The 26,453-nt window shown below is 43.1% G+C and overlaps 1 protein-coding gene across 3 annotated transcripts in view; it reads left to right on the top strand.

The window, feature by feature from the left end:
* Nucleotides 1-26,453, top strand: part of LOC149167861 (Phosphoglycerate mutase family protein) — a 397,884-nt gene that overhangs the window by 140,784 nt on the left and 230,647 nt on the right. For 2 of the 3 annotated variants that reach the window (XM_089433206.1, XM_089433203.1), the window contains exons 2-3: nt 9,850-9,930; nt 10,730-10,774. In XM_089433206.1, coding sequence (XP_089289332.1) covers nt 9,850-9,930; nt 10,730-10,774 — 126 coding nt within the window. The remainder of the gene's footprint in view (nt 1-9,849; nt 9,931-10,729; nt 10,775-26,453) is intronic. The other variant, XM_089433204.1, reaches the window with a different exon arrangement.

Below are 26,453 nucleotides of genomic sequence, written 5' to 3'. Positions count from 1 at the left end.
TTTATGCTTATAAAAATGTGAAAAACGTTTTTCTTTACAAATTTGTTTTTTTAATTTTTTTTGCAGCAACGACTTCCGACCAAGGTACAAGTTCAACTCCCAAGTCCAACCTAAGCGCTGACTATTATCCTCTTTGGAGGGATGTTAAGAAGCTTCAAAGATGTGCAGGTGGTCGCTGATGGGAATGGCGATGTAATCTTTGCGATAATTCATACAGGGGCTCTTACCCAAGAGTGAAGACACATCTCTTGCATGGAGGAGCACAGGGGTTTGCAGGTTGCACAAAAACAACAAACCCATTGGTGAGGAGGGCATATCAAAGAGAGAAAGATGAGGCAGTTGGACTTAAAAGAAGGCATGAAGAACTTACTCAAGCTACTCCTCAAGCTCCACATAACATTGAGCCAAGGATTGTGGTTGAAGCAAGGAAGAGGAGAGCCACTCAACAACAAGAACAACCACCATCCAAAAATACTAGAGGGGCATCCGCTTTAGTTCAAGATAGCAAAATTGCTAAATTGGTGAATGTGCAATCGAGAGAAGAAGCTGATTCCAGAATGGCTAGGTGCATTTATGCATGTGGTATCCCATTCAATGTTGTTCGCTCTCCTTACCGGCAAGATATGATAAGGGCAGTTAACAAAGCTCCCATAGGGAACAAGGGGCCCAACTATGAGAAAGTTAGAACTCAACTTCTCAAAAATGAGGAGGAGCTTATGGAGAATATCTTATAACCAATTCTTTCTTCCTGGAGTAGCTCTCACGTTAGCATAGTCTCAAATGGATGGACAGATACAAGGTGCAGGCCATTGATAAATATCATTGCCACTTCACCAAAAGGGGCAATGTTTTTAAAGGTGGAAGACTGCTCAAGAGAGGTAAAAGATGCACAATTCATTGTTGATGTTATTTGAAAATCTATTGAACAAATAGGACCTAACAGGGTGGTGCAAATTATCACAGATAATGCACCAATTTACAAAGCTGTAGGTTTAATTATTGAGGGGAGGTATGACCACATCTTTTGGACACCCTGCATTGTCCATAATTTAAATTTGATCTTAGAGGAGTTCGACAATAAAGTTCCATGGATAAAGGAAATCACAGGGGAAGCAACGGAGATTGTTAAATTCATCACCAACCACCACCAATCTAAAGCAATATTTCGAGAGTACGCCAAATTGGAGTTGTTAAAAGCTGTTGAGACAAGATATGCCTCAAACTTCCTAATGTTGCGCCACCTTGTTGAGGTTAAGCAACCATTAGTTCCTATGGTGGTGAGTCAACTTTGGGCTGAGTGGAGACAGACTGATTTAGAGCAAGGATATATGGTGCATAGATTGTGTCTTGATGAGAAGTGGTGGAGCAAGATAGATTTATTGCTAAAGTTCACAACCCCTACATTTGAGCTTCTTTGGAATGCTGACACTGACCAACCTTTCTTACGAGAGGTATATGATGGCATGGATACCATGGTTGAGAAAACTATGGAAATCATTTCATAAGAGTCTCCATAGCTTTTATTTGTTGATGATAATTTTGTTGATTTAGTCAAGAAAATCATTGTTGATAGGTGGAACAATTTCAATACTTCATTGCACACTTTAGCACATGCCTTGAACCCCAAATTTTATGATGAAGAGCTTATTGCTCAAAGCAATGGGAAGAGGAAGGCACCCCATAAGGATAGAGAGGTGGCTAATGGGGTGAAAAAAGCCCTTATGAGAATGTTTCCAATTCATCTACACAGGGAGGTGAAGGAAGGATTTTGCTAGTTTTGCTGCAAGATTAGATGATTATTTAAATATATCAGCTTTGGAGGAGAGAAACACCATGAATCCAATTAGTTGGTGGATTTGTCATGGAGCAAATGGTGTACATTTGCAAAACCTTGCCATTCGTGTTCTTTCACAAGTGGCAAGCTCTTCATTAGCAGAAAGGAATTGGAGCACCTATGGCTTTATTCATTCTGTGATGCGCAATAGGTTGGGCTCACAGAAGGCAGGAGATCTTGTTTATGTGCACTCCAACATTCGCCTTGCATCTTAGGGCTCCAAAGTATAACAATGGTCCTTTCAAAGAATAGGATGTGGATCCAGAAAGTCCTAATTTGGAGCTCTCTCTTGTTGCCTTGAATATTGAGGATCGAGAGTCTAGAAGTGGAATTGGCCAATCATCTTTGTCAACTCCACCATCCATTGTTGAGCATGCTTCTGCTTCTATTTTTGACGAGGATTATGATGATGAAGAGTAGTCTTTAGTCTTTATAGTACTTGCAACCTCATAGTCTTTATTGTACTTGCAACTTCATATATATAATAATAAATAAAAGCTGATTTTGAAATTTGGATATATAATAAACACTGATTTTGGATATTGCAATTTTCATTATGTGATCATTCATGAGTAAATGTGATGTAAATTTAGAGACTTATAGTTTACTGTTTATGTATCATTGGACAATTTAATCATAATGTAATATTAAAATTATAATATATCATGTATGCTTTATGATTGCACGCAACATTTCTTAGATGTCCTAAATTCCTTATATATATATATATGTATATATATATATATCGTGTTTACCTATTTACAAAAGTTGGTGGGGGGTCATGTTTCGTACTCATAGCCATTTCGGAAACTCGTACCCGTTTCCCCGTTTCGTGCAACTTAAGACCAACCATTCAAAAAGGCCTTCCTTGGATTTGAAGGCAATCTACCATACATCTATGAGCTCTATTGGAACCTAGTGATAGTCAGACTTCAGATCGATCTTGCTAAAATGCTTGGCCCCCTTGAGTTGGTCTAGAAAGTCATCAATCTATGGGATTGGATACCTATTCCTAACAATGATTTTGTTTAGTGCTCGATAATCAATGTAGAGCCTCCAGGTCCCATCCTTCTTGTGCACAAGTACAATCGAGCTCCCACAAGGTGGGGAACTTAGTTGGATATGCCCTTTTTGCAGCAACTCCTAAATTTGCCGCTTGATCTCTTCATTTTCCAGAATGGAGCAACGATATATCAGCCCATTGGGTAGGGGTGCTCCGGGAGTCAGATCGATTGAATGCTTGTGTTGACATTCCAAGGGTACCCCTGTGGGTGAGGAGAAGATGTCCTTGTATTCTTCCACAACCTTATCCACCTGCTTTTGCTGTGTGGAGGAACCCTTCCTGAGGGGAATGGATGTGACCACGATCTTCCCCTTGCTTTGAGATCGAATAAGAAAGAAAACAAATTTCTCGGTTTAGGAGATGATCTTGTTGCATTGCTTAACAAAGATCAAAGAGATGGTGGTAGGCAGGGCTACCTCCGGTATCCTGTATAACTTATTGCCCAAAGTAATAATAACAATGCGAGGCCTAGACTCATACACAACATGACGCTTTCAAAAGTATGGTTGGCCTAATAATACATCAAAAACTTTAAGAGGAACAACATCACACAATACCTCATCTGTGAAGGGTTTGATGTTGTAGGAAGGCGACACTGTTGGCTGACGCAGAGATCTCGTCCTTGGTGAAGCCACTCGATGGTGTATGGCTGCGGGTGTGGTGTGGTTAGTAGGCCCAACCACTTCACGACCTCTGCTGAAATGAGGTTCTTTTGGCTCCCGATGTCGACAATGAACTGCATCAGAGAACTCTTCACCCACACTTGTGAGTCGAAGAGACATTCCCCCTCCTTTGGATCTTCGGGATCTTGGTAGTGGCAATGGTGGCACTCGGCTCCACATCAATAATTTGCTTCCCTTTGTCATTCCCTTTGTCGGGTCTGACTTGAAATCAGAACATGCATCTGACTTTGAAGCCTTCAGTTCGGCCACCAGTGACTGCTTGTCTCGACACTCATTTGTGTTGTGAGTGGGGCTCTTATGGAACTCACACCACTTGCCTGTGTCCTTCTTTGTGTTCATGTTGTTGTTCTATGCTTGCAGCTTCAACGGGTTGTCTTGGGTCACCTCGCCTTAGCTTTGTCCTTTGTTCTGCGTCTTGGAGGCGCTCTTGCATTGCTTCTGATTCGTAGATCCAAAGTTGCACTTCTTTTATTTAAATTTTTGTTCAATCTTGGCAGCATATCGGTATGCTACACCAAGCGAGGAGATGTCTAGGAACTCCATTTATTCTTGAATGTATTTGTGTAGATAATCGCAATACTTGAGCACTAGATGTCGCTCAGAGTCTTTGATACCCAACTTTGTGCATAGAGTATGAAAAATATTTGTGAACTCATGCACATCTTGGTCCCTTTGTTGTTGTAGTGTGGTCCACTATATGTACTTGTCCTCATAGCTCCCCACGGGGTAATATTGTTCCTTGACAACGTCTCGGAAAGAGTTCTAAGAGGGGGCGACTGTAAATATAGAGGGTTCCTCGGCCCTTTTCTCACAGTAAGTTTCCCACCAGTCCTTGACATGGGGAGCAACCTTAAGTAGTGCAAAAGTAATCTTCTCCCTATCGGAGAAACTATGGACCGAAAAGTAACCTTCCAATAGATTCAACCATTTATCTACAACATTTGCATCTATTTGACCTTCAAATATAGGGATATCAAAGTTTACTTGTACCTTGAAGGGCACGACGCCTCTTAAGGGACTGCTGGATGAAGATGTGTTGTCGGTGGGCATTCGCCTCAAGATCTAGGCAAAGTTGTCCATCATTGCGTTCCTTTGTTTCTTGAGGGTTTCTTCGAGCAATATTTTGAAAGGATCTCTTGCTCCCTCATCTTTCTTTTCTTCCGCCATGGGAGGCCGTCAGAGTCGGTGAAGACGGTCTTGCAAAGGTTCAACCAATTCGAGCCCTAACTCGTTATACCTTGACCTCATTGGGGACATGCACAGAAAAACAGTGAAAGAGCAGATCACTCTGATACCACTGATCCAAATTTATGAAGGAATGAAATGAAATACAATTATGAACAAAAACACAGAGATACAATGAAAGTAGAACGTCAATTCATTAATAACAAGGTACTGAAAACTGTTTACAATCAAAATGGAAATAAACTAGCTCAAACGATGGTAGCTTATCTCTGAGAGAGAGAGAGAGAGAGAGAGAGATTAACTTTGATGGTGTAGTGTTTCCTACCCAGAGTAGAGCATTGGGCTATTTGATGACTTTACGTGATGCTTGACACCCTAAGGGATCCCCAAATGTTGAAATGTTAAGCCCATGATGCAGAATGTTGGAGTATTGATGATGTGCTCGATGGACACAGGAGGCCCCTAGGCTAGCCTTGACACCATTTGATGGGAATCACATGATCTAGAGCCTAGATGATGATGGTCATCCTTGAGATGACAAGGGTGGGTTTGTACATCACCTTGGAGCTCCAATGCTTGAGATATTTTGTGTCACATCACCCCTTTTTCTCTTTTGAGGGTGACATAGGGCAACTTAGGCATGACGTGTTGGCATGGAGTGACTTTTGATGACTTGCACATGATCCTTGAGACACTTCTTGGAGTATGGAGCATTCATTAGCCCTTATCTCACATTTTGAGGGCTTATTGAGCTCATTTGGAGGGTGACGTCATACTTTTGGAGCATTTATTCCCACACGTGTGGGATTTTATGGCATATTTGTCTTGTTTTTGAGCTATGAGGTTGGCTTGTAACCTCTTTCTTGTGGAACACTCAAAGTGAACTTGTCTTTAGGGCTTCTTAGTCATTTTATTTGTAAAGTGAGTGGGAGAAGGCTCATATAAATAGAGCCTCCCCCTCACTTCTCATTTCATCATCACACACATGGAATTTTGTCTCTCCAAAAGAGAGTGCGGACTAGCTTCCTTTTCACAACATGCATATAGTGTGATCTTCTATGGATACAACTTACTTGCTATTGGATGTGACTTTTGCTTGGAGACATTATTTGTGGACTAAAAGAAGTGTTGTTGTGGAGGATTTTGTAAGTTTTGTTGCTTATTATTGATATTTTGCATGTTTTCATGTTTAAAGTAGGGTTTCTCTTGTTTCATGTCTAAATGCTTATCATTGGTGAAACTTTACTTCATAATTGCATGTAAAATTGTCTTCTTCATAACCTATAGGGAAACTCCTAGTGTGCAAACCTTATAATTAACTTCTCCCCTCACAAGAATAATAGCTAGGGTTTTAGAAGTGGATGCTCTAGAGTATCCCCCCTTACTCCATCATAGTCATTGTTTTTTTGCTGCATTAAGACTCCATTTGCTCTTGTAGGTTAAGGTGCTGGTCTAGAACTGTCTTGGTCACCCCAAAATTAAATAAAATTTCCCTAAACATTGTCTCTCCTAGACATTTAAGGTAGTCACTAGGGTTCAAGTGCAAATTTGTGTGTAAAAGTGTGGTTTCATTGCTTGAAAGTGGCTCTAAAGAGAAATCCTCTTAAAGCGAAATCCAGCATTTTAGGTTGCCTCACGTGCCCTAGAAGGGCAGATGTTACCTCTATTTATTGCTTTTTATACACATTTAACAACCCTAAAACTTGTTTGGTTGACCCAACCCTAGTATTTATTGGAAACCTTTGTTCTTTTCTTGTTGAATATCATTTGTAGGGTTTCTTTAAGGCTGCCATATACCATTTCATGCCCTAATATTGTATATCATTCAAACCTTAACTTATAGCAATCTTGTTATTGATATAAATTTAGAGATTTTGAACCCTAGCTTTGAATACTTTGGTCATCTTTGGCCTTGCTAGGCCCTCTATCCATCCTTAGACCTCCAAAATAAGTCACCTTGAGCCCTACGGTTGGAATACCTTATAAGTGACATAGAGAAGCATCCCTTGTGGTTTAAATCCCATTAAAAAGTAGGAGGAAGGTTGCTATAAGCTCTGGCTCCTCCGTTGTTGAGGTCTTTCACCTAATTTGCTAGTTTTTGCAGCAACAGACCACATAGAGGAGGTTGCTTAGGAGGAGCATTTGGCATTTCGAAGGAGGGTGTTGAGCCCTAGTCATCATTGGATTTCTTGGATGCTTTTGTGGAGGCTTGGAGTTGACTTGGGAATGTGTGAGTTGCAACAATGATTATGTAGGTGGAGTGGACCCTGTTACCTCCTAAATTGAATTTTATGATAAAATCCCTAATCCACAAGGTACAACTCAAGAGAGAAATATTAGGATGGTCATATTGTCACCTAAGAAACCTATCCTTGTCACTTTAGGTTGGCTCTCCTTCGGCTCAAGGGGATATACCTAATAAGATTCCTAAATCTAAATAGTGAGGCACAAAGTGAAGTAAAAGTAGCTTTAGTAAAACAATGTTCTTAAGGATTTTTATGATTTTCAAAGAGGAGATGGAAGTTAGTTGATATCAGTGCCAAATCAAAAAAGGAAAATGGAGTTAAGGGGAATCAAAGTGGGTTTTGGAGTCAAGAAAAAAATCCCTCCTAAGAATGTTTTTTTTTTTAAGGATTAGGAATAAGAGACAATAAGCAAAGAGGAAGAATAATCTCTAATCTAATCAATATTAACAATGAAGGCCAAGGCCTTACATAAAGGGGTTGTCAAGGGAGCAACCTTCATCAACAAGATGAATTATAGCTTGATAAACATTACTCAATACTGTTGCTAGTTTCCTAAAATGGATAGACAAAGCAAGACATCAAATAATTATTAAACTAACAAAGAAAAAATTTGAGTAGTTACCCTAAAATCTATTCCTTCCAAGTGGTAGATTTTACCCTTTAATGGATTAATCTACTGAGTTTGTAGAAGAATTGAACATTTGCAATCAATCTTTATGCATTAAACAAAAACCATGATAGGAGAGTCTCAAGAATTGACACAAATGTCCACAAAGGAAGAACCCTTATACATATATATGCTTGAAGTAAGATATGTGAATTAAGTTCCAAGGAGTGGAAGCTCCAAAAATCAAACCATGAATACAAATGAGGAAGTGCTATTGTTTATATAGAGTCTAGCTCAACTTCTTTTACAAAAGGATAATAATATCTCATGTGATATCCTTAGATCTAGCTTATGAAAGGGTAAAGAATTAATTCCTCCAACTAATAAAACTAATAAGGTGTTCAAGCTACTTGTACAATCTAGGAAGCAATTTTTGATCCCACGCTGAAGCAACACCCCGAAGTGCTTTTTCGATCCACTATGTTACCTACCCTGTCTGCATCAGTATAGACAACCGACCTGATACCATCACCTCGAGCATACCTGATCCCATACTCGATAGTGCTGCACAAATATCTCAGTACATGTTTTCCATTGTCTAATGCACTCCCTTTGGCTCCACCATGAACTCACTGAGAGAGTTTACTGCATAAGATATACTGGTCTGGTGTTGACCAAATACATGAGAGAGCCTATTAACTACCTAACAACTTGTACAAGGTGGGGTCTACATCCCTCTCCCTAGATGCATCTATTTTCCTCCAATTAGTGATCATAGGTGTGGACATGGCTTTGCAATCCTCCATCCTGAATCTCCTTAGGATCTCGATGTAGTATTTTCCTTGTCGAAGGAAAATCTCACCATCTATCTGCCATGCCTCCATGCCTAGAAAATAGTGCATGAGCCCCAAATCCTTCATCTCGAACTCAGATGCAAGATCCCTCTTGCACTCCTCTATGAGCCCTAGTGAACCTGTAAGAAACAAGTCAACATAAGACAAGAATGAGCTCCTCACCTACAACCATCAAGTAGTAGAGGTTAGCATATGCCTCACTCTTCACGAAGCCCATGCCCAGCAAGTCTCTGTTGATGTGCTCATACCATGCCCTGGGAGCTTGCTTGAGCACATTTAAAGCTCTTTGCAACTTGCACATGTGGGTTTCTCTGTTGTGTGCCACAAAGACCACTAGTTGTTCAATGTACACCTCCTCCTCCAGTGCACCATTCAGGAACGCTGTCTTGAAATCCTGCTGATGGATTTGCCATCCCATCTGTGCTCGTATAGAAGTGTGCTTGACCATAGGAGCAAAAGTCTCCTCGTAATCTATTCCCTCCTTTTGAGAGAACCCGTTGGCTACGAACCTAGACTTGTATTTCTTGATGCTGCCATCTGCACCATGCTTGATCTTATAGATCCAGCGTGATCCAAGCACCGCCTTGTCTTTCAGTCTCAGTACAACCTCCCACACATCATTTTACCAACTGATTGACAAACGCCATGTAGCTAGTGTACCTACAAACTCTATAGAGTTTAACCATGCGGTAAGACATAGGTGCATCTTGATGTGGGCTGGACTGGCCCATACATCGATGAGCACCCCTACAAAAATAGGCTCCCATAAAACCATGAGTCCTCAATTAAGTGCACCTAAGGCCCTCCAATCCCATATAGGATGAAAGGAACCCGAAATGAACTCCAAGGGACTGGCCATGGTCCGATCAACACAACAAGATATAGATAGTGAGACATAGGTCTAGGATACCTAATACACAGCCTCACATGGTTTTTACAATGCTTTTGACTTGTGATCTTGGGCTTACAATGGTGGTGAAATACACTGCAAAATTTTTATATGTACCCTTGTTGAACATGAAGGGTAACATGTATCCTTTGGAGTTCCATCTCACTGTTGTCAACTTGTTTGCTGCTAAGTTGCTAACACAAAGGGACTTTGTCATACTTGCAGGATGCCTAGGATGTTCCACTATTTTAGTTTTGCTATTAATGATGATATAAATCTTCTTGGGCTGATTATCTTGTTAATTTTTCTCTCTTTTTACATGTTGCCATCTATGTGATGATTTCTTCTTGACTTGATAATGGATATGTAATATTGTGAGTCCTGAGAAACACTTTTTTATGATGAGTTCATTGTTTAATAGGTTGTAGTGGATAGCAATCAGTTTATAATAAATTGCAATTGATGCACATTTTTTTTCTTTGCAATAGGCCAATGGTGTCTTACCTGAATATGGACTGGCGGCTGAAGGGATTCTTCAAGCAAAAGCTGCAGCAGAGTTGTTTCTCAAGGTACTTTCACAATTTTTAGTGAGGATAAATGTACCCCAAAGACAAATTTAATTTTTACAAGACAGAACTGCAATTTCTGTTGCATTAATTCTTCAATGGGTATTTTTTCTTTCCTTTGTTTGTTTGGTTTTCCAGCCTTATTTCAAGGCAATCACCGTACTGAAAAAATGGCATTTCAAACTTCTTGAGTATTGTTTTAATTAAAAATCTTGAGGAGAACAATTACTTCAAGCAGATGTATTTAGAACATCACACATACCAATATACAAATGGGTGCAGGGACTTGCACTGAAAGAAAATGCTTGTTTATATTATTGTGGAGAGTTAGATAGAAGCCATGGACCATTGTCCCAAAACCAGCTGACTTGTTCTTGGGCCTCTGATTCCACACGTGTGACTAAAGTGGTAATTTGCTCAATATGAGGAGGGTGCCCTTGTTTCCTCTTTCATGGACCACACGTGGAATTAATTATCTACAGACTTTGATGAGGGCACCCTCTTGATTGAAGACTTGTTGTAACTTCTAGTGGTATTTTTCCATGGATTTGCTTGGCAATATGGTTTTAGGCTGATGGTTTTGTCTCAGCACATGGTATGAACTCATTGTAATGTCATGGGTCATTGTTTTCATTTTATGGTTTTAGGGAGGTTTCTATCTATATGAGGAGGGTGCTTCCCTCACATTTTCATGGTTGGAATAGGTTGGAAGACTCGTTTTAGCCAGAATTTAGTGTGGTATTTCTTTATTTTCTAGAGTTAGTTGTTCTAGGATAATTATAGAAGGCTTTTGGCATGCAAGATACATCGAGGAAGGAGCTATTGCAAAGTAAGCAATGCAAGTGAGGTATGACAATGTCTATTTCATTTCTTTGTAAACTTTTAAAACTAGATCTTAGTATTGAAGTTGAATATCTTAGGGTTTTAACCGCTTACCCTAGATTCATTTTTTTTAAGCTTGCAATACTTGGGTTGAATCTATGATTAGTTTAGCCTCCGTATGATGTCTGGGGATTTCAACAATCAAGGTGACAGGCATCTACTTAAGAAATAAGTTTTGACACCGTGCCTAATGGTGGCATTAGGATTTCTCTTTCTTTCTTAACCATTTCATTTAATCCTTTTCCCTTCAGTTTTGTTTATTTAGCAATCCAGGATTTCTTTGGTTATATCTTCAAAGTTGGATTACCTTCAGTCCAAGTTTTGATCTAACATACTTCCATACCCAGCTTCTAACATGGGTTTTCTGCAGGTTGGCCCCCAAAAATTCTTCTAGTACAGGTCTATCTGCACTCTCTGATAATTAAAGTGTATCTAACCCTTATTGATGAATAGACTTAAATGGTGCTAAATCTTGATTTTCTCCAAGTTTGTTTCATATAAACCTATGCTATAACATGAGGGTTTGATATTTTAGTGCTTTTTCCTCATACATTGACAAGTGTGCTTAATGAGTCGGCCTTAGACAATTAATCTAAATAAAATATGATCTAAACATGCTCAACTATCAAATCGATGACACATCTGACAGAATGACTTAACAGCTCATGTGAAATCTGCAGTTATGTTTGTTTCGTGGTTTAAATTTGGTTTTCAGTAAGGATTTCTCTCTTTGCATGCTTTTGCTCATTGGATACACATTTTCAAGGAGTGGCTCAAAGTTTTTTATGGCTGAGCGTACCTGACATTCAATTCTTTGCAGAACAGTTGACTCCATCTCGTTACCAAACAGTGATTAAACATGCTAAATGATTCGCTGCTTGATGCTGTAATATACTCTGTTCAGGGATAAATAATTGCTTGACATTTCAATAATAAATTTCACGCAATTTGAAAAGCATTCCAGCATTAGCTTGTGATAACACTTGTGTGACATGAAACCTGGGTATTACATACAGCATCAATACATCATCTAAATTAGATCATATCTACTAAGAATTTCTTTAATTCTGCTAAGAGTTTGATTAATGGAGGAATACATGTTCTTTCTTAAGCACCTTATGTCCTAAGCAAACTGGTATTCATTATAAATATTGAGATTCATAGTTATATCTGTTCATTTCTGATTGTTGGTGCCAATCCCTTGACACATTACAAGGAAACACAAATAAGCCTGTGGTGAGTGGTTGTAACTACAATTCAGATTACTGTTTCTGGTATTGTCTCTTTATTCACTATAGAATAGTCACAAATTGATTCTGATATGCTTCTCTTTATACTGTCCATAACTGACTGTTATTAATTGTGAATGAAATTTCTAAGAAGCAATATCTGAGGCAAATATGGAACTTGGTTAATCTCTGAATTTGAACACCAGGATGCTTAGTTTGAAGTCCACGCAATGATAATCAGTACACAATCTGATCTAATGCATACTTGGACGTATGGATGACTTTACTTCAAAATCTGGATGATTGTTTCTAAGTATGGATTTATCTTAGTTTATTACTGATTTATCCTATTATTGGCTGTCATTTAGCATGTGGTGTCTTTCTCGATTGCAGGAAATATGACAAAAAATACCACGCAGTTTGTTGAGAGCTTGAACAGTAACACTCCCTATGCTCCCCATACACCTGGGATGTGGGTACTCCAAGAGGGACATTTCCCAATGTCATACTTTTGTGGGGATTACAAGGGGACACAGGGAGGAATGTCCCCCTCAAAGATAAGACGGTCCCATTGATCAAAGTTCGTCTTTTTGAGAATAAAAGGAAGAAATAAATAAAATGAATGTAAGCTAAATGCACAGGTAACATGAGGAGGGACCTAATGAGCACCATTCGGGTTGGTTGTTGTGCCATTGAGTATCTTGGATAATGCAAATTATTTCGAGTTAGATTGCAACATTCCCATGCTTGGTCTCCTTCATTGTAATGTTCCAAACTTGAATAAACAGTGATATGCAAAGCGAAAACGATTTACAACACATAAATTCTTAACAATCAGCAAAAGCTCATGAAAACTCTAGAAATAAGAACCAGTTGAGCCATTTTATTAATCAATGGAGCAAGTACAATAGTATGGAGGAATGCACCCGGGCTTGCCTCAATGGAAAGCGTGACAGAACCCAGGTGATAGTACAATGATGTCAAACGCTGGAAATCACTGCTCTAATGCTCTGCGCTGCCCAGAAAACTACACTGCTGGCTGGAAAGGAACTGCAAAAAACTCCACCTCCGGTGCTCAGAAAATGCTGCAAGTTCTACCCCCAGCTCCTTGACTAAAACCCACAAAAACCCAGAAAGGGTTTGGTCTGAATCCAACCTCCCAAAATCAACCTCCAAGAGGCTCTACGCCCTCCAAGATTGCTCAAGAATACGGCCCGCAAAGATACCAACAAAATCCTCCTCCAAGGCTCCAGAAAAGTAGCAATCTCCTCTACAAGTGTTTCCCCAACTCTCCCAGCAAAGACAAGCGTCAACAACTGAAGCTTCACCTCCCACGTGTGCACATTACATTGCCTCTGCGCTTGCCCAAGATGTGCGAAAGTCACACTAGATGGGAGCTCTCTCCTCCAACTCCAAGACTCACCAAGATGGCAGCGCAACACCAATGCCTTCTAGAATTTCTCCCGGCCAAACCTCCTCAGAAAGATGCCACAATCACAACTCGACCTCCCTTCATTGCGTCCTCCAGAAATACACACCACCTGGAGATGATGGATGCAACTGCTGGAAATCACAATGAAAACCTCCTCCGAAAGACTGAAGATGAACCTCTCTAGGGTGGCACTCGAATTCCCCTGAAGAAAGGGTGAGCTCTCCGCTTGAAGAACTCTTGCTAAACAACAAGTGACTCGGCTAAGCAGCGCGAGCAACCAAAGAGATATTCGATATGCCAAAGATGATGAAATGAGGAGAGCTGCCTTCCTTATATAGATTTCTTGGAACACTTTTCCCTCCATTTTCTCTCCATCAGGGGTCCCTCACTTAACCATCGACTTCCCCTCCATGCAATTCGAACTGGTGGTGGGAGGTTCAATTTGTTCCTCTACCTGTACTTGTAGCTCAGTCTGCTGAGAACTTCCTGGATCTCCTGCCCCCTGAGAAGATGCTGCTACTAGTCACTGTACTCGAATCCTGTGACTGCCCCCCTACCTATTCTACCTGCGGTCCTTGCTGCTATGGGACTAAAGGAACATCTGATGACTGATCTCCTGCATGCATCTCTCGAGATTTTCTGAAAGCTTTGTCTTCCATGAACTTTACATCTCGCCTTACTACAATCTTCCTGCTGTTAGGAATGTAGATTTTATATGCCTTTGAGGTCTGACTATATCCCACAAGATACCCCTTTTATGTAGTCTGATCCAACTTACTACGCTTCTCATTTGGAATGTGAGGATAGGCCACATTCCTGAATATCATCAAATGACTTACCTCAGGTTTCTTCCCGGTGAGGACTCCCTCAGGTGTTTTTCCCCAAAGCTCTGTGAGGTGTCCTGTTTTGAATGTACAATGTTTTGTTGCATGCTTTTGCCCATAGGAATCTAGGAAAATTTGATCATACAACATGGCCTTTGCTGCCTTGACTATAGTTCTGTTCTTCCGCTCTGCTACTCCATTCTGGTGCAGATTGTAGGGAGTTGTCCACTCTCTTTTGATACCCTCCTTTGCGCAGAAATCTGTGAAGTCTTTATCCGTGTATTCTCTACCATTATCTAAACTTAGTACTTTGATATTTTTCCCTATCATGTTTTCCACGAGAGCCTTGAACTCTCGAAACCGATCAAGGACCTCATCCTTGGTCTTTAAGAAGTAGATCCAACTTTTTTTGGAATGGTCATCAATAAAGGTGACAAAATACTCGCCATCGCTAAGAGCTCTGGTGGACATAGGGTCACAAATATCTGAGTGTATCAATCCCAACACGCCTTTGGTTTTGCTGTCACTTCTGGGAAACACTGCTTTTGCGTACTTTCCAAGTACACATCCTCGACATAGATCATCGTGCTCGGTGCTGAGCGCTGAAATTCATGAGTGCTCCATGGTGCAAGTGTCCCATCCTCCTGTGCCATAGTTCATTCAGCTCCTTCCTACTGTTGTTATCACTGCCTATCAGTGCCATTAGAGAATTGATCTGCAATCTATATAGCCTGTTGCTTCGAGCTCCAATCTGTCTCACCTTCTTCCAGGTAGGATGCTTGACATATATTTTCTTTCCCACAAAGTATACATCGTATCCCTTGTCCTGCAACTGGGACACTGAAATTAGGTTCATACCCAATCCTGGCACATGCAATACATTCGTGGCGCTAGTACTGGTTCCTGCTTCCGTCTGAAAATCTATGGTGATCTGGAGTACACTTAGTTCTGTTGCCCATAGTGATCTGGAAGTCCATTTTCTCTTCTTGATAACTCGAGAAATATTCCCTTACTCCAGTTATGTGAGTTGAAGCTCCGCTATCAATATACTAGACACCAGCTGAAGCCGATCCTGACAGACACGCAAACTCATCTTCCAATCTGGAAGATAATTCTGAGGCTTCTTGATTATCCATAATTTTCTATGCTATTTCCTTCCCAACACTGAATTCGCTACTCTTTGTGGAAATTGCTGCGCTCCCTCTACCTCTGACAAATCTTGATCCATAAACTTTTATTCTATGTCGACTCACTCAGAGAATTATTTTTCCACAAAATATTAGTTCACCTAGCAAATGGACTACGCAAGCTCTCTGGGGTTTCGAACTGCCGCCTGGGCAGTGCTTTTCAAAATCCTTCTTCTGTTTGCAACCGAGCTCTTCTTGCTTTACCAGTGCTCTAATACGATGTGAAAATTCAGTGATCCCAAATCCCACTACAGTAACTGATAATATTTCTTCTATTTGTTAAATTACTCAAACAAATTATTTGTAGTTTTTTATAGCAAATATCAAAATACATACATTGCAACCTTCACAAATAAAATTCTACAGAAAGTAAATACAAGGAAAATACAAGCACATATATAACCACAGTGACAGTTATTTTTAGACAATTGTCCCCAAAAAAACCCAATGTGGGAAAAGCGGTGCAACAGATGAAGGTTTCTTTTATTAATCTTTAGCAATAATTTCTGTACAAGACAAAATAGAGGAAGAGTCACTGAGAGAAATTTACTGGTGAATTTCTCACACTCCACAACGTTTCTCTGACCCCGAAGAGGACTTCCTGCCCCTTTCGCTAGCCTTTTCGCATCATCCTCTGTGTAGTGACTGCGTAGGCCGTCAACTCTTTTGCATTGCTAGTTTGCGTCTCTCCTCTGCGCTGCCCCCTCTAAATTTGTCCTGCACTTTCACACTATGCTGATGCCGTCTCTCTCCCACCTGCAACTCACTCTCTGATTCGATTTCTCTTGCCGAACTTTAGCCACTAAGAAAATCGATCTACTTGAGCAACTGAGTATCTGCCCTGGTGTGTTCTCCATCTACCCATCGACTTCTTCTTATAATCTTCTGTTGGAGAACCAACGACCAAGATTAAAACATTATCGATGGCTAAGATTAACTAGTAATCAATCCATGTCTTCGTCTAGAAGAATCACACCTGATTTAATTAATACCCTTTAATTATCCAAATTTCCTAAGTTTAAACTCAGGGAACTATTTAAAAAAAGTTAATTATTTAATTAAATCATCTCTAGGTGGAATTTTCCCAAACAAAATTTCGTGGCTAGAACACACTCGATGCTACAAAAATCAACATGAATCTCACCCGATGCTACAAAAATCAACATGAATCTCACCCTACCTTTGGTGGACTTCGAGTACCAACCCAAGGAGGTGACCTGCATAAGTTTTGATTTGATTTGGGAGCTTTCCAAGCGAATTCGTGGCGCTGGTTCAACAAGAAAGGAAAATACGCTGCATTTGGAGGTGCTAGTTGTGGAGCCGAGAATTTTTTGGGCTTTTAGGGACAGCCTAGGGCCATCATCTGCTGAAGATTTGGAGTGTTTCCGGGGCTCCATTTTGTGTGAGTCTGTTGTGCCAAACAACCATCACCAGGGACTGCGTGGGCCTGCGTAGTGGTACCTTCGTACCACACATGTGAGCTTGGGAGAAAGAAGAATTGAGCGTTGAGATTTGTGGGGTAATTCTGGAGGGGAATTTGCTGATTATTGTAGCCATTTTGGGGGCCATTAGTAATGATATTTTTAGGTGGGTCGATTGTTGATGTGGGGTAGCATCGGATGTGCTCTAGCCACGAAAATTGGTGGAGAGGCTAAGGCACATGAGATCTCCAATACCCAGAAAGGGTTTGGGCAGATTCTAAACACTTTGGGAGATATTAAAATAATTAATATTTTTAATGGAGTCCCTAAGTTTGAACTTAGGGAAAATAAAATATTAATGTGAATTAATATAAAATTGTATTAGAATGGTTCAAAAGTCATGGATGAAGCCAGATCTAATCTTAGCCATTGATTAGGGTCTTAATCTCTGCTGTTGATTTGTCAACTAGAAAAGGATAAGAGGAGGCTTGAGGGTCACTTGGAGAACGCACCAAGAGATCAAGATTTCGACTTTCTGGGGCTGGGTTTGCTGAGAAAGTTGAGAGAGTGATCTGGAGTTGCAGATGAGGGGCGTGAATAAAGAAGCAGAGAGGCAGAGATAGTGCCTGGAGGATCAGCGTAGTAGCCAGGAAAGCTGACGTAGAGGGTAGAAGCCGAAATTGTCGGGAACAAACGGGAAAGCTGACGCAGAGGGCAGAAGCTAGAACTGTCGGGAACAACCAAAACTGCCGGGAACTGCCAGAACTGCTGAGAAAGCTGATACAGAGGGCAGAAGCCGGAACTGTCAGGAACAACCGGAACTGCTGGAAAAGCTGACGCAAAGGGCACAAGAGGCTGACGCTGGGGATTTTCGTGGGGCAGATTGGAGCTGAGGAGCTGCCGGAGTGTTTATTCGGGGTTTCAGCTGGAGCATCTGTCTCCGAAGGAGAGGTACTACTGCCGAGATTATTCTCTGTTGGGTGAGCCAGTTTTGGCACCCAGATTGTATTCAGAAACTGCATAATAATAAAACCCTCAGATAGCTGCACCGATTTTCCCGCATTGGGTTTTTCCAGGGACATTGGTCCAAAAACAACGGTGTCACTTGTGTGCTTGTTTTGTTTCCTTCAGTGGATGATTTGTAATGTGTTAACATGTACTTGTATTTATTTCCAGTATTTACATGGTCAATAACTTGTTAATTAACAGAATAAGTAGGTAGGAATAAATTAGAAAGTACATGAGGGGTTTCTAACGGGTTAGGCTTAGAAATTCCAACATGGTATCAGAGCGTGGTTGCAAATCAAAGGAGAACTAAGGACATCAGCCGAGCAGAGCAGCAGCAACAAAAATTAGCTGTCTCGAGTGACAGAGTTGATCCTTGTAGAAGGCGACAGAGGAAGGAGTGATGCAGAGGGACTACGTCATCATTTTGGGCCAGAGAAAGACATCACAGAAGCTAAGGGAGGCAGAATTAGGCTCACGCAGAGGCCAGGAGGGTTTTACGCAGTTGGCTGGGGGAGCTGATTTGTCAGTGCCGGGATTGCGCAGAGCCAAGTGGCTCAATCCTTCAGTTGCTGGGGTATAGGAGGCTATGGGTAAGTTGCAGAGTGGAGTTGGTAGGATACTTTAGTCAGAACAATACCTAACGGGGCAAGGCCAAGGTAGAGGGAGTTGCTGCTGAGCCGGATTTATAGCCAAGGAATATGGATCAGTGTAGCTGTTGCACAGACTATCGGAGAGGGGTAACTTGACATTGGCAGAAGGATTTCCAAGAGGGAAATCGAGACTCAGAGGGAGTCCAAAAGAGAACTTCTAGACGGGAAGTAGAGAGACTCAACAGGAGTCGAATAGAGAACTTCCAGGTGGGAAGTAGACCAACCAGTAGTCAAACAGAGAACTTCCACGTGGGAAGTAGAGAGAATCGGAGGAGTCGACAAGAAGAGCAGAGAGATGGCCATGAATGGACTGAGGGATCAGGACAAGTTGGATGAGGCATCCAACTTTGTGATCTGGAAGGCGAGGACTCTGTTTGTTCTATGTGCCACTTCAGAAGAAGTGGGGAGCCATCGAGCTGTAGTCAGATGGACTATAGGCGATGAGGGGCAAGATCCTCGAGGTACCCAGCCTCTTGGATTAGACCTTGCTATGGGAGCCCCGAAGAGGAGTAGCAGTACTGGCAGATGTCAGTAGAGATGGATGCAGATGGAGTGACAGAGGGAGCTACAGTGTAGGATTCCCAAGACAGCGTGAAGCAATAGTGCGAGAAGCACGAGAGTGTTGCACTAGTGCAGGATGGCACAGAGAGGTGTGCAACGGTGCGAGGTGCAGGGAGTTGTTGCAGCAATGCAGAGGTCAGAGAGGGAGCACTTGTCAGCGACAGAGGGAGTTTCAACATTGAGGGTGTCTCTAGCCTGACAAAGATGTCAGAGTTGGGAGATCAGTTACTTACTTCTCAGTAACTGAGTTGTAGTGCAACAATTAGCAGTGGCAGTGTTATGGGCAACACAATGCAGCATGATGAGAGGGGTTGCAGTGCAGATGCAGTAGTGGCAGTGGCAGGGCCATGGGCAGTAGCACGGATGCCGAGGGAGCTGCCATACAGATGTAGTAGTGGCAGGGCCATGGGTAGCAGTGCATGATGCAACGGTGTAGAGGATGTTGGGCAGCAGGCCTAGCGTCAGCACAGGGACCGATGCTGAATGGTCAGGGTGATACTTAGTGAGGAGTATTGCTAGAGCACAGTCCTTGCTAAGAGGAAGTGTTGATTTGGGGTAGCATCGGATGCGCTCTAGCCACGTAAATTGGTGGAGGCCAAGGCACATGAGATCTCCAATACCCAGAAAGGGTTTGGATAGATTCTAAACAATTTGGGAGATATTAAAATAATTAATATTTTTAATGGAGTCCCTAAGTCTAAACTTAGGGAAAATAAAATATTAATGTGAATTAATATAATACTGTGTTAGAATGGTTCAAAAGTCATGGATCAAGCCAGATCTAATCTTAGCCGTTGATTAGGGTCTTAATCTCGGCTGTTGATTTGTCAACGAGAAAAGTATAAGAGGAGGCTTGAGTGTCACTTGGAAAACACACCAAGAGATCAATATTTCAACTTTCTGGGGCTGGGTTTGCTGAGAAAGTTGAGAGAGTGATCTGGAGTTGCAGTTGAGGGGTAGTGAATACAGAAGCAGAGAGGTAGAGATAGTGCCGGGAGGATTACTGCAGCAGCCGGGAAAGCTGACATAGAGGGTAGAAGCCGGAACTGCCGGGAACAGTGGGAATTGCTGGAACAGCCGGGAAAGTTGACGTAGAGGGTAGAACCCAGAACTGCTGGGAACAACGGGAATTGCCGGTAATTGCCAGAACAGCCGAGAACGCTGACGTAGAGTGCAGAAGCCGGAACTGCTGGGAACAGCTGGAACTGCCGGGAACAATCGGAATTGCCAGGAAAGCTGACGTAGAGGGCAGAAGCCGGAACTGTCGGGAACTGCAGGGAAAGTTGATGTAGAGGGCAGCAGAGGCTGACGCAGTCCCTAGAGGCTGATGCTGGGGTTTTTTGTGGGGCAGATTGGAGCTGAGGAGCTGCCGGAGTGTCTATTCGGGGTTTCAACCGGAGCATTTGTCTCCAAAGGAGAGGTACTACTGTCGAGATTATTCTCTGTTGGGTGAGCCGGTTTTGGCACCTAGATTGTATTAAGAAATTGCATAATAATAAAACCCTCAGATAGCTGCACCGGTTTTCCCGCATTGGGTTTTTCCGGGGACATTGGTCCAAAAACAACGGTGTCACTTGTGTGCTTGTTTTGTTTCCTTCAGTTGATGATTTGTAATGTGTTCAACATGTACTTGTATTTATTTCCAGTATTTACATGGTAAATAACTTGTTAATTAACAGAACAAGTAGGTAGGAATAAATCAAAAAGTACATGAAGGGTTTCTAACGAGTTAGACTTAGAAATTCCAACATCGATATCCTAGCTACTGGAGGGGTGAGTGGAAATTGGGTTGAATTTCGAAGGTCGGCATTTGGCCAAACCCTTTCTGGGTTTTGGTGGGTTATTGGTGGAGAGTCCAGGGTTAATTTCCAAAAATTTTTTGAGCACCAAAGGAGGACCTAGCCAACGATTTCTTGCATCCAGTAGTGTAGTTTTCTGGGGCCAGCGCAGATATTTTGTGGCGGACAGTTCCTAGTGGTTGAGCAACTGATTTCATCACTTGGGTCTTGTTAGCTTGCCTTGGGCAAGCCCAGGTGCATACATTCTGATCTCATATTGTACCCCTTATTTATCATAATAAAATGGCTCAGTTCTGCGCAGATTTTGGAGTTTTTTTGGGTGTTTAATATTGTGTGTAAATTTATGTGTGTTTTGCTATGCATGCTTTGTTTATCGCTGTTAATTTTTCGTAGGGATATTACATCAATGTAGCAAAATCTGTGGAGAGAATGGGTTATTAACATAAAAAACGCTGATGCGTTAGAGAACAATGTGTTCACCATGGCCACATAGCGTGGATGAAACCCCAAAAGATTGTTCCCCTCTTGAGGTGGAAAAGAACCAGCCTAAATTGAAAGTGACAACTCTCTGTTCACTGGTGACAATAGGTAGCGTCCCTTGGTTTCTGTCATGTCCCTTCTCAAATGTTTTAGTCACGGGGTGCAACTACACATTTTTGGCATCTTTTTTGGCTAAGGAGGAGGACCCCACATGCAGACTTAGGAACTATAGGGGAATTTGACTTTATTTTGGCAGCTAGTGGAATGTGGGGGCCACCCACATGAGTAATTCAAACTTGGCCATTGCATGAGCTTGGAGGGAATCGAATTAGTGGAAGGAGGGGCCCACATGAGGCTAAGGGGGCCGAAGGTGATAAAAGGAGAAGGAGCTCTCATTTTGCAGCATCTTAATCATTTTACAAACAAACTCATCTTTGTACGCTCTGCTGCTTAGCGAGTCTACTGGTTGTTTAGCCACAAATCTTTCAAGCGGGAGATTCAACCTCTTCTTCGGGGGATCATCTGTGCCCACCCTAGGGAGGTTGTTCTACATGGATTTAAGAGGATTCAACATAGTCACACACTTCATCCAGCCATGTAGAGAAGGAGACTGCGTATTTCCTGGGCAGCCAGAAACACACAGGAGGAGTTAGAGCTAGCAAGGAGGTCCATAGCTTGCTGGGAGTTCCAGGAGTGGGGAAGGCTGTTGGTTGAGGACATTTTCGCTGGGTTTTGCAGCCAGCTAGGCAGGTGTTTTACCAGTGTGATTTTCTGGGCAGAGGGATTGCGTAGAGGCCTCTAGTAGCAAATTCGTGGTGCTTGGGAGAGCAGTCATCTTGGCCGAGAATCATCCGGGGAGCAAGGAGTTAGCATAGGTGAATCCAACATTGTGGTGGTGTTTTTAGAGGGATTTGCAGGCTATTTCCTACAAGTCAAATTTGGCAGCAGTAGCTAGGGAGAGGCTCCAAGGAGGCCGAAAGTCAAAACCAGAGAAATTCCCTTCTGGGTTTTTCTAGGTTTTTTCCAAGGAGTTCGGGGCTGAAAGGATATAATTTTCTGTGCAGTTTTTTGGGTACATTCCAGTAGGTAGAAGTTCAACAAGGCAATGTTTTAGAGGGATGGCGCAATGCAAAGTGGTGTAGCAAATGGGCAGCCTTCAGCTCAGCTATTTCATCACTTGGGTTTTGTCAAGCTTGTCCTTAAGACAAGCCCAGGGGCACCATTCCATTTTATATTGTACCTAGCTCTCAGAGTTTATAATATATGGCTCAACAGTTCCGGATTTACAGTTTTTCATGGATGTCTAATGCATGTTTTTAATTTTATGCTGTTGCTCTATTTACTTGTTTAAATATCACGCATATTCCTACTTAGGAACATTGCAATGGTATCAGAGCCTAGTTCTTGGCTCAACTGTGGGGTTTGTTTCCTATGAGAGAAGAGGACCAGTAGAACATCACCTGTGGGAGGCAGAGGTGTAGGAGCAGAAAACGGGAGTTAGAAATTATGCCAGATACGGAGGAAAGAGGGAAAGCAGTGGCTGGAGAGGAGGAAATGGCAGAGCCCAAGAGCAGGGAGGAGATGGATTTTGATAGCCTCCTGAGGGCCTTTAGTGACTTGGCCAAGGGGCTGAAAGACATGCTGGAGGAGATCAAGTCACAGAACAGGGATAGGGCCATGCCTAGAGGGTTTCTATGTGGAGAAACTTCCTGGGCCTCTCAGCCTTTAGATCACCCCTCACCAGCAGCGCAATGCCCTCTCCTTTAGAGAATGGCAGGTGATGGACGAAGACTTCAAAGAAGCCCTCTCCTTTAGAGATTATTGCAAGCTCAAATAGAGTGAGAGGAACAAGGGGTACAGAGGACAAGGGACCCAAAACTATGAGCTGCAGAGAACTATAGGGAAGATGTATTTCCCTACATTTGATGGCACTGCCAAGTGCACAGCTAGGGCTTGGGTTGAAAAGATGGACACATACTTTCAACTCAATTGAATGATGGGGCAGGAAGCCATTAAGATGGCAGCGCTGCACTCGGAGGGGGAAGGCCATGACTGGTGGTTTCACGGCTTGATCACTTTGGGGCATGCCCAACTAGTTTCTTATGAGAGCTTCACCCAGAGGGTGGTGGAGCGATTTGATTAGAGGGATCCGGAGGCATCTTTCAGGGAGCTGACACAACTGCGCCAGACAGGCATCCCAGAGCAGTACTTCTCAAATTTTCTGCGTGTGTTAATGATGGTCCTAGATCTGTCTGAGGCAAGGAGGGTATACACCTTCATTGAGGGCTTGCTTGAGCCCCTGCGTGGACTGGTGAAGTCACGCAGACCCTCCACGTTGCAAGAAGCGGTTGTGTGTGCCAGAGATTTACAGGGGGCCATCCCCAAGACTAGAGTGCCATTTCTTGCATGGACCCCTTTCCCACAGAAGGGGCATGAGACTAGACCCCCACCACCGAGGACCACACAGGGGAGGGGGCAGTTAGATGAGGAGAGACGGAAGGATTTCCGGAGGAGGAAGCTGTGCTTCACATGCAGAGAGCCCTGGGCACCTGGCCATAGGTGCATTGCAGGTAGAGCGCATTACGTTGAGGTCTTTTCTGACAGTGACCAGGAGGATGAGGTGGAACAGGATTGTGGTGGGGCAGATGGAGGGAGTCTAACAGACAGAGGGCCACCATCACCACCACCACAGGGAGGGGCATCTCTTGCCCCATTAGGAGGAGTCCTTGCTTCTCTATGCTGGATTCCCAAGTTTTTGACACTTAGGATCAGAGGCACTGTATGGGGATAGAGGGTGTCAGTGCTGGTGGATAGTGGGGCTACCCACAATTTCATAGATGCACAGTTGGTCCAGATGAGGGGCCTCACCACAGTAGAGTTTGAGGGATTCTCAGTTCTAGTGCCAGGGGACCGTACTATCCAGTGTACCAGATACGTGCCCTCCTTGACAATAGCTATGGGGAACTACTCGATGACAGACCACTTCTTTGTGGTCGATGTGCCAGACACCAATGCAGTGATGGGTATCTAGTGGGTGTATTCCCTTGGGCGAGTCACGATGGACTGGAGGAAACCTGAGATGGAGTTCATTGGGCCAGATGGCAAACTGGTGGTCTTGAGAGGCATGCAGTCTTATCCGCCTCAGACGGTTTCGGCCCACGGGATGGAGGCAGATCTTCGGCATGGGGACATTGCATGGGCAATCGAGTTGAGGATCTTAGAGGTCGGGGGACAGGCGCAACCACAACCAGCAGACATACATGCTTTACTGGACAGGTATGTGGTAATGTTCGGGGACATTCCACTAGGGCAGCCATCGGATAGAGGATTGGAGCACACCATTGAGCTGGAGCCGGGTATACAGGCAGTTATCACTAATCCTTATAGGCACCCCAAAGCCTATAAGGATGAGATCAAGAATGCCATGTAGGAGTTGCTGGCATTAGGCCATATCAGGCCAAGTTCCAGTCCCTTCGCTTCTCCAGTAGTGCTCGTGAAGAAGAAGGATGGAACCCTCCGGATGTGTATAGACTACCGAGCCCTTAATCAGAAGACTCTTAAAAACCGGTACCCCATTCCCCGCATTGATGAGCTGATGGATGAACTTAGAGGAGCCAAGGACTTCTCTAAGGTTGATCTGCGTTCAAGGTACCACCAAATTAGAGTACGGGAGTAGGACATCCCGAATACAACTTTCCGGTGCCACTACGGGCACTTTGAGTTTCTGGTCATGCCATTTGGGTTGACCAACGCTCCAGCCACATTCCAGTCTTGCATGAACCATATCTTTCGGGGACAACTGAGGAGGTTCGTGCTAGTGTTCTTCGATGACATCCTGATCTATAGCTGGACGTGGGAGGAGCACCTCCAACACTTAGAGGAGGTATTGGCATTTAGGAGGAGCAACAGTTCTATGCTAAGCTCTCCAAGTGCGAGTTTGCATTAACAAAGATGCTTTATCTCGGGCATATCATTGGAGCAGATGGGGTGAAAGTGCACGAGGAGAAGATTCGGGCCATCCGGGATTGGCCAGTACCCCGAGATGTGACTATATGCTGAGAGGCTTCTTGGGTATTTGCACTTGCTACAGGAAGTTTTTCAAAGGGTTCTTGTAGCTGGCAACACCTTTATGCTTTGATTGACTTGACCAAGAAGGGGGCCTTCGCATGGACTAATGGAGCACAGGCCGCCTTTGATCGCCTCAAGGAGTTGATGAGCAATTGCCTTGTTTTGGCACTCCCGGACTTTTCCCAGCCATTCACGGTGGAGTGTGATGCATCAGGGGTAGGAGTTGGAGCTGTGTTGTCACAGGAGGGACATCCCATAGCTTTCGAGAGTCAGAAGCTCCTACTACATGAGCTTTCATATTCCATATATGACAAAGAGATGCTGGCCATTATGCATGCATTGGCCAAGTTCTGCCAGTACTTGGTGGGCAACCAGATTTGAGTGAACACTGATCACAACAGTCTTTGACATTTCATGGGGCAACAGGGCCTCAACAACAGGCAACAGAGATGGGTCAGCAAGGTGCAAGCCTATGATTTTGACATTGAATATATGTGAGGAAAACACAATGTGGTGGCCGATGCTCTATCCAGGAGACCAACATGATTATCTCTCATGAGCATCTGCCAGGATTGGAAGGCTCAGCTGTTGGTGGAGTACTCCAAGCCCAAGGACAGGAGGGCTTGCGAGGTATTGGAGGGGACCCGTAGATGAGCATTACCGTGTGATGGATGAGGTCATCTATTACAAGGGGTGCATTTACTTGGTGCCCAACTTGCAGTTGAGGGAGAGGATACTCCAAGCAGCTCACGATTCACCATTGTCCAGACACCAGGGGTTTCAGAAGACTTACATGGCTATTCGGGAGAGGTTCACGTGGAAGGGCCTCAAGGAGGATGTTTTGCAGCACGTACGAGAGCGTGAGGCCTGCCAACGGAACAAGGGGGAGCTGACTCACCCTGTAGGGCTACTACAGCCACTTCCCATTTCGGAGGGGAAATGGGAAAGTATTTCGATGGATTTCATCACTGGGCTTGCCGTGGTA

The sequence above is a fragment of the Pinus tabuliformis genome, chromosome 5_1 (assembly GCF_031772625.1).
Source record: "Pinus tabuliformis cultivar Carrire ecotype Pingquan chromosome 5_1, CPIR1, whole genome shotgun sequence".
Lineage (NCBI taxonomy): Eukaryota > Viridiplantae > Streptophyta > Pinopsida > Pinales > Pinaceae > Pinus > Pinus tabuliformis.
Note: the sequence above shows the minus strand (reverse complement) of the source record. Positions and strands in the feature narration are given on the sequence as shown.